At 34.6% G+C, this 9,276-nt stretch overlaps 1 protein-coding gene across 1 annotated transcript in view; it reads right to left on the bottom strand.

Annotated features, from left to right (window-relative positions):
- The window catches only part of LOC106525091 (kinesin-like protein KIF20B), a gene marked incomplete at its 5' end in the record, with an annotated part of 32,220 nt that overhangs the window by 11,133 nt on the left and 11,811 nt on the right, over positions 1 to 9,276 (bottom strand). Inside the window, 1 exon segment of the mRNA XM_014019203.1 lies at positions 5,959 to 6,000. Within this exon segment, the coding sequence (XP_013874657.1) occupies positions 5,959 to 6,000 (42 nt within the window).

Here is a 9,276-nt window from a genome sequence, read left to right as displayed (position 1 = left end):
CAGTTCACCAGAGACACCTGGACGGGTCTCCAGTTCACCAGAGACACCTGGACAGGTCTCCAGTTCACCAGAGACACCTGGACAGGTCTCCACTCCAGTTCACCAGAGACACCTGGACAGGTCTCCAGTCTCCATCAGGGACACAAAAGAGACAATCAACCATCCACACTCTGTCACACCTAGAGTCACACAGAAGAGCTCCAGAAGGTTTCAAACTGAGAACTCTGGACTCAGATCATCTGCTGCACACAGTTCTGATCACTTATTATCAATAATAATTTTATTGATAATTATGAGTTAAGGACTCATGAGGAGTCCTTAACTAGGATGTAGTTAGGCAATTAAATATTCATGTATGTGTAAATTTATTGCCATAATTGCAGGTGAGTCACGTAAATTTATGTTTTTATAAAACAAGTAGTATAAAACAGTTTTTCAGGTTTTCAAGCTGCACAAGTTGCCAAAAAACAGTTTTTCCCAAGAGTGTAAAATTAAAATGCAAGCTGTTCTTGCAAAGTTAAATTGTTTCCAAAGGTAGAAGCTTTCCTGCCCTTATAGTTTGGCTCATTCAGCACCCCATGGCTGGAAATCCAATAAGGCATAATTTCCAAACAGCTATAGCCACAGGAAAAAAAATATACTAGTCTTTCCCCAAAGTGATCATCAATATGCTGTTAGAAAACACAAAGTAATTCACAAGTACAACTATGCATCTGTTTAAAACAAACAAAATACATTTACTGGCCTGTCAACAAATAAAAAAGATTCTGACTCAGAAGAAGCCACTGGGATTAAGGCTGACCTAAGAATCAGGCTCATTGGTTGGGCCAAGAAGCGGGCATGGCAGTTGAGCAAAAAAAGTCACAACATGTAGCACCTTCACTGACTCAGTGGATGTTTCTAAAATGACCAGCACAAGGATTGAGAAAGGGAGCATGGAGAAGTTCAAAAATGTTGAGAAAATTGTAAGGTCCAATAAGGGGTTTTAAAGAGTGGAGGGGGAAAAAATGGAGGAGTTAAAGTTATCAGCAGTAAATCATAACTGGTGAAATGTGTAAACAAGTTGAAAAGTGAATGTGTATTCAGGTTTGGTGAAAATGTGACTACAGATAAAAGGAAGAGAATTGGTAGATGAACAGACACAGTTGTGTAAAGCTCATAAAATAAAAATGATCATATTTAAGGTAAATGAACCACACTGATTCACAGCCAACGATGATCTGAAACCATAAACCTGATTTTGGATTAACTACTGTTTGCCTCAGAAATACAGACTCACCTGAAGGACTTAAAATAAAGTAGGTTGTATATTCAGTTGAGTCAGTGCTAACATACTCTTCCATGCTGTAGTATCCCCAGAGGAACATTTGACTTTCACTGCACATGGCTGGACCTGTTAACATGAATGTGAGTATAAACCCAGAAGACATGACGCTTCAGACATGGTGATCCCACAGTGCACCATATTTAGCTGGCAAAAATAAAATTCCAGGGACCATAAAAACCAGAAGATCTAATAAAGATTTTCTGGGACAGCAGTAACATCTCTTCTAAAAATAAACCACTGCAAATAAATCATTAAGACTTCATCTACACAACAGACAGACCGACAGTTGGCTTGGAGAGACAAGGCATCATTAAAGACGATGAGTAGAGACTGATGAAGGGCTGGGAGGATATAAAAATGAAAAAAGAAGAGAGATAGAGAAGGAGAAATATCTGGAGGATGACAGAAGTAGAATCAAGTTTTAGGACTGGGAGGCAGAAATTTATTTTTTATATGAATTTACACTGCTGGAGTTTATATGTTCCAGGCTGATCATGTTTCTTTTACCTGTAGAGAAAATTGAATGGTGTTTATCCCAGAAGGGCAGCACAAAATGAATTATAGGTTCTATTTTTAGGAGCTATCAAATTGTTCCATTGATTTTGACACCTAATACAATGGTAACTCTTAAGGCAAGTTAAATTTAAGACTTTAAGACCTCTTTAATGCCACCTGAAACTAAATTTAAGACCAACTCTACAATAAACACAAATGGGAAAAAAACAGCAGCAATTTCACTCAAATGTTTATTTTAACACAAAACAACTAGCTGCAAAAGGCATTCAGTAAGTTATTTTACAAATAAATTACTGTCATAAATTATTTTAATATTTAAGACTAATTACAATCATTCTAATTACAATGTGCTAACATTTTTAAGATCAATAAAAGATTGATTTAAGACATTTTAAAGGTAATTAAAGCCTTATATTTGAATTGATGAATTCAATGCCTTTTAAGACTTTTTAAGGATCCCTGTTAAAGAGGTGAATGGCAAAGAAACTGAATTAACTGTACAATTAAAATTCTCATAAAATCAAGTCTCAAAAAGATTAACTTCAACAAGTAGTAGCACACAAAAATAATTAGCGCACAATTTTGAGCACGGTTTATAAATGCATGCATTTTCCAAAATCAGATGTGCTTCAAACATGTTTCAGGAAGCCCATAGTGAGAAAGACTTTCAATCATGCCCAATATTTATTAAAAGCATCCAGCAAATATAATAAAACACAATCTCTTAATACTTAATCTGTGAGCATAACCCGTCAAGCACTGTACTGTGCCAAGAAAAAAATTAATAAAATTTTAAGAAATCCCTAACTGAGAACATCTACTAATCTTTGAAAAACATGCGACTTTCAAAGAAAGATTACAGCTGATGTCCTTAAGCTCTTGCTTAGATCCTATAATTGATTATAGATGCAGAAGGATTCCACATAAATAAATCCTAAATTTAATGCAATGAACTAAAAAACTAAATCATAATTGAAAAATGCAATGCTTTATGCGTAACTTTACTGTTCATAAATTTTTCAGGCTGCTCTTGGTTAAAAAATAAGGAGCAGTTTTTCCTGAGTGTAGGATTTTGGAAAGAAAACATTTGTTATTTCTCCACATTCATACAATTGAAAGTGAAATCACACATGACTCCACATTCAGCTGGGAACATAGAGTCTGAAAACATTATACGACCCTTTGATTAGAATTTTCCTCTTTGACCTCAAGTTACCTGCTTAAGTGTCCTTGAATAAATATGTGATTCTCAAGAGTTACCACTAGCTTTGGTCTATGACTTGACCTCATTTCTAACCTTACAAGGCAAGCAACAAACTGCTGGAAATAATACTCAAAAGGTGACACGGGTAACACTGTACAAATGAAGTCAGAAAAACTGGTACAATGACTTGAATGCAACAGTACAGATGTAGGTGAAAGGCACTAGGAACCTGACAAAAAATGCATCATTAATGGGCGATTACTCCTACCTAAAGGCAGGCACATATTTCATTTAACAATTTAACAACAGAAAAGGAGTATAAGAAGATAACATCTAAAACACTCAACATCAAAGCAAAGCAAGATAAGCCATCCTAAAATAGCTCAGTAGAAATGCTTTAGTCTGTCACTCTTACTTGGAAATTCCAAGCAGTCGACAACCTGGCTGACATTTGTACAAGATAAATTTTGTATGTAGTGCAACATACTCATTAAATTACATTTTTCTTAAGATTTATTTTTAATTATTGTGAAGGTTGTGGACAACCTGATTCTGTCAAAAGGTTGGGCACTGGACAACCTGGAAAATTTCCATACATGGAAATAAAGTATCAATCCAGAACTTTAGTATTGACAAGGTCCAACATTATTATCAAATATTTCTGTGGATTCTCAGTCATCCAGAGGATGGAAAATAAGAAAAAAAGAAGAAACTGGATTTCTGTTCTGTAGCTGAAGATGTGTGGAGCTTCAGGATTTAAATAACTGCTATCAATCAAAAATAGTACTGTGTAAGTATTTATGTAGTTTTAAAGAAAGCATTTGACACAATTGATCACAGTATTCTTGAACAATTAAGTAAATATGGTATTAGAGGGTCGGCACTACAATGGGTATCTAGTTATTTGAAAGATAGGAAACAGTTTGTACAGATAAATGGTGTAAGATCTAAACTTGGTAATATCACATGTGGAGTCCCTCAGGGCTCTGTACTGGGACCCAAGTTATTTATTTTAAATGTGAATGACTTAGTAAATGTGTCAGGACTTTTCAAATGTGTTTTATTTGCTGATGATACAACATTTTTTTTTTGTTTAGGTAAAGATATAGAAAAAATGTTTGAGATGGTACAGAAAGAATTTGAGAACAAAATACAAAATTGGTTTCAACAAAAAAATTGTCATTAAATTTGGATAAAACAAATTACATGACATTTAGTAATAGGATGACAACTGTTGATTTTTCATTTTAAGTAGATTGTACTGAGATCTGTAAAGTCAGTGAGGTGAAATTTCTGGGTGTCACCATTGATGACAAGCTGTCCATGTCAGCTTGTCATCAATGATGACAAGCTGACATGGACACCTCACATACATTATTTACGAACAAAAATATCTAAATCTATTGGAGTACTGTATAAATCAGGGAGTTATTCAATGACAGGGCTCTGCTTGTGTTGTAAAATTCAATAATATTTCCACATTTAATTTACTGTATTGAAGTCTGGGGTAAAGCTTGCAAAACAATTACAAATCCGATTTTTGTTTTACAGAAAAGAGCCATAAGAATTAAAGAATTATCGCTAGAAACGATTACAACCATCCATCAAATACACTATTTTGCTAACTGAAAATTTTGAAATTCTTTGATTTGGTTGATTATAATATTTTACTGCTTATGTACAAGGTTCACAGAAACATATTACCTTCCAACATTCAGGCAAATTTTGTTAAGAGATACAGTTGTTATAAACTAAAGAGGATGGAAAGATTTGTGATGCCATAATTTTCGTACTTCCTTGAGAGAAAGATATACTTTAATCCAGGGTATAGTTTAAACCAGGGTATAGGATTGTGGAATGGTCTGGAGGATGATCTTACAAATGCCATATCTATGTATACTGTATACAGTATTTAAGAGACAGATAAAAGCTAGTTTGTTGAAGGCATATGAAAAAGTAAAATGAGAAGTTATATGAGTTGCTTTGAGTTGATGTTTTTATTTTTATTTAGTATTGTTTTGTAAATTATGTTTTGTTAGAATATATTCTGAGGATAAAAGGGGCAGACATAAAATTTATTCTTCTTCTGCTACCTTTCATTTTATTTTGATTTGTGTATTTTCTTTGTTTTCTATTGCACATAGTTATTTTTTTAATGAAATTAATACATTTTTTGAATTGAAGTGAAAATTGAATTGAAATTGCATGACTCAATGTTAGTATGTTTATTACTTGGATCAAATTGTATACCCCCACGTCTCAGGCGTAAATGTCTGAGAAATGCGGTATGAACATTTAGACCAGTGGTTCCTCAAGGACCACTATCCTACATGTTTTGGATGTTCTGTTTTGGCAAACCTGATTTAAATGAATAGGTGATTGACAGGCTTCTGCAGAACTTAAAAACCTGGGGAAACAACTAAAACATACAGGATTATGCTCTTGAAGGACCAGGGTTGTAAACCGCTCATATGTATCTGATTTCATACTAAATTCTAATTTAAAAAATGTGTTTTTATAATCACTGTGCAATCAGTAAGTACTCGTATCGGTACTCTGAGAAAAACTGGTATCGGTGCATCCTTAGTTTCTAACTTAAAACAGGAAGGACGGCTGGGAATTGCATACATTTTGATTTATGAATTTGATATTTAGCCAATAAACAAAGCAAAGTAATTTTATTAAATAATGTTCGTCTGCTTTTCACCTGAATACAGCTACGTAGTACAAATTTAAAAACCAAACCAAAATACAAAACGTAAATGGTGGGAAATGGAAATGGGTCTAGTATTGAAACCAATATGGCAATTACAGATTGTGTGTGAAGATGGTGAAATGTATTTTGTGATTATGAGAGATTGGATGAAAATGCTATTTTTTTTAGTGGAAGGGAAATTAAAGTAAACAATACCTCAGGTGTTGCTCGTCGTTTAGTCCTTCTGAAAAGATAAGACTTCAAACATACAAGAGTTTGGTTAAAAATGTTTCTGTTATTCTTAGTTTCCACAATTCAACAGTTTTCTGTCTCTATATATCGAAACTTAGAGGTGAATTAACTCTTGATATACAAATCCATTTACTAAAAATACAACATACGCTGCAATTGGAGTCAGGTATCACACATGATGAAAAGGAGTTTGTTTATTCACATGTATAAGAGAAGGATACAGGAACTAATGAAATTTCAATACCAAAAATCCAGACTGACTCAGATACAACTTTGGAACTTGTGTTCCAACATTTGGAGCTAAATCTGCTGATTGAAGAGATATAACAAAGAAGCTACATCAAGGGTGAGCCAGGCCGACAGTGTATCGTCATCATCCCCAACATATGAGTATGGGTACTAAGATCCTGTGAAAAGCCCCTGAGGGCAGTCATCCTGAAAATGGAGATTGTGACACCTATGCCTCGCACGACTTGCTAAGGCTAAGTGATAAAGTACTCTATGAAAGTCTACTCAAAGCTAGAAGATGTGAACACAGCACTGTTAAGTATCCCTACTGGCATCATCACAGAGAAGGTAAACTGCCCATGTTGGGTTGGTGGCGTTGGCAAAAAAACAAAAGACAAAACTCAAAGGGGCAGTTCTGAGGATGTTGAGGTTCTTCTTGGGAGAAAATAATAAATTTATCTCAGACAGAAAATGTTGAAACTCAATATGCTATTGCTTTAGCTTTCCTTCCCAAAAATGTTAAAGAAACATTATTTATTATTACACTTCACAATAAAATTTTGGTGGGTAGGTCATACTGGTATCAAATAACAGTGTTGGTTAAATATTTTTCAAATAAGCTTGTTATTTGACTTCAGCCTTAATAATCCACCACATAAACTGGATAATTGGACATGTCACAGCAGAAATCCTTTTTAAATCCTGTTTTAAAATATTCACTTGCATAATAAATGTTTTATTCATTTCATGTCCTTGATTCACTTTGCAGTGCAGTTTTTGTTCTTTGCTGAAACTAAAGGCTAAAGTTTAGAGGTGATCAGGCCTTTGCAGTCTCTGCACCAAAACTCTGGAATGATTTACCTCTTAGCATTCGGACTGCTGAGACTGTTCAGACTTTTAAATCTCTACTTAAAACTCACTTTTACTCCCTGGCCTTTCATTCTGGTAGAGTTTGAGATTCTTTTAAATGATAAAGTTTTTAACGTTTTTCTGTATTTTAAATAGATTTTATTGTCTACATTTGTGTGTTGCTCAATTGTTTTATTTATTTGGCTTAATTGTGAAGCATTTTGGCCAACTTCTGTTGTTTTTATGTGCTATATAAATAAAATTGACATTGACATTGAACCTCTTTCGCATTTGTGCTACAAAGACTGAAAGCTGAATAAAATAGATGTGTTGACTTACGGGAAATGAATTAAAAACCTGTAAATATGAGAAACTGTTTTAAAACCTTGAGGACATCATCATGTCTGTTCCGTTGCTGTCTATGACCTCTGAAGCTCTATGAAAAGTGTTCTTACATTAATCAGTGGCAGATTTAATCTCTGCCTGATCTCCTGCTGACTTTCAGCTGGATCACAGATGACCCAAGATCCACTGGAAGACAGAACAACAGAGAGATAAATCGAAGAGCTGACTTATTATGGTCAAGCGAGAAGATTCTAATCCCTGTCTGACCAAGATGCTGCTTGCACCTTACACTAAATCACAGCTGGAGCTAGGTAGACTTAAAGGGGTGAATGTGTTTCTCAGGCATATATTTAAATTCTATACCATAATAAAGTAACTATGTCACCTTCAGTTGTTATTAAAATTATGTTTATATGTGTAAATCAAAAATAAATTTTACATTGCATCATATCCGTTTCTGAACGCCTTGAAAATGGCCTCTGTCTCTTTAAGAACCACCTTCAACTTCTGTCCTGCCAATTTCTGCATGGGGCCGGGTGGGTGTGTGTGTTCTGTGATGGGGAAGCTCGGTTTGGAGACACCGTCCAGAGGAGGAGCTGCACCTAAAAGGCGGTTCTAGGCCCAACTGGTCGTTCTTGCTCCCCAGACTGGCTGCCTCAGGACACTACAGGAGTTCCCAAACATGAATGAATGAGACTATGTGTATGTTTTTGATGAGGGGATAACAATAAAACATGATATAAAGCTCAGAAAAGTTGATTTTATATGATATTGCCCCTTTAAGAACTAAAAACTTCCCAGGAGTTCTGTGAATTTCTCATGAAGTATTAAATGTCCTGACCAAAACAAACATTTCTTTTTCTTCTTCTAGTATGTAGTAGTTCATATATAACTCTCCCAACTTTTAATTCAAAACATAGGCTATGTATAAAAGGTGTGCATTATGAACATTACATCCTGTCTATCAATAGTAATGTATGTTTTAGAAAAAAACATTTTTGAATTCATCTAGTACTTATCCGATTTTTTTTTTGTACATTAGACGTGTGTCACTACTGGACAGTCGTCTTAAAAAAAGAGAGAAAATGTTCATAGTAATTCTTTGATTTGTTATTCTTACTGAACTTTGAATGCTCGAAAATCATTACCTATTACCACACGTCATTAGACTTAACTTTTTACAATTTACACTTAATTTCTTCTAAACTTGACACAAAAATATGCTAATATGTGGAAAATATAATTAGGTTCTTAATTCCTCCTTTTGCATGGACTCTCTATGTTCTGCAGACAGAAGCTATCTTCAATAACCATTTCCTCAGCAGTTTAATAAAATCTAAAATACCACGCCACTACAGACTTGGTCCTTAGATTGTGAGATAATAAATGTGAACAAGGTGCTATCTCTTTTCACAACTCTTATGAGCAGCTCTTGCCACATCAGCTTCTTTTTTAATCTCCTCCAAAGACACATCTTTTTACCTCATCTGCACCTGGTTCTCCATTCTCACCTAAACTTTCTGCTACTTTTACCCTGGGCTGTTCTTCTGTCACCCTCTTCAGCATTGTGTTGTCTTTCTTTGTTCTTTCTGCCTGTCTTGTCTCATTTCACTTTGAACCTCTCTAGTTGACATTTTCCCTCTAACCCTAAACCATTCTGTTTCAATTTATTCTTTCAGAACCGTGTCAACTACTGTACTCATTCTTTCATTTGTTCTAAGATATTTTTTTGTTTTTTTAAGCTATTTATTAATTTTTTCTCCTCAAAATCTAACTTTCTTTCCCTGTTATGTAAAACTAATCATTCGTTTTAGCCTTCTACAACATGGTCACAGATGTACCGAGTAGTAGTCACAATAC

The sequence above is a fragment of the Austrofundulus limnaeus genome, unplaced genomic scaffold (assembly GCF_001266775.1).
Source record: "Austrofundulus limnaeus strain Quisiro unplaced genomic scaffold, Austrofundulus_limnaeus-1.0 Scaffold211, whole genome shotgun sequence".
In the NCBI taxonomy this organism is placed as follows: Eukaryota; Metazoa; Chordata; class Actinopteri; order Cyprinodontiformes; family Rivulidae; genus Austrofundulus; species Austrofundulus limnaeus.
This window is presented reverse-complemented; position numbering and strand designations above follow the sequence as displayed.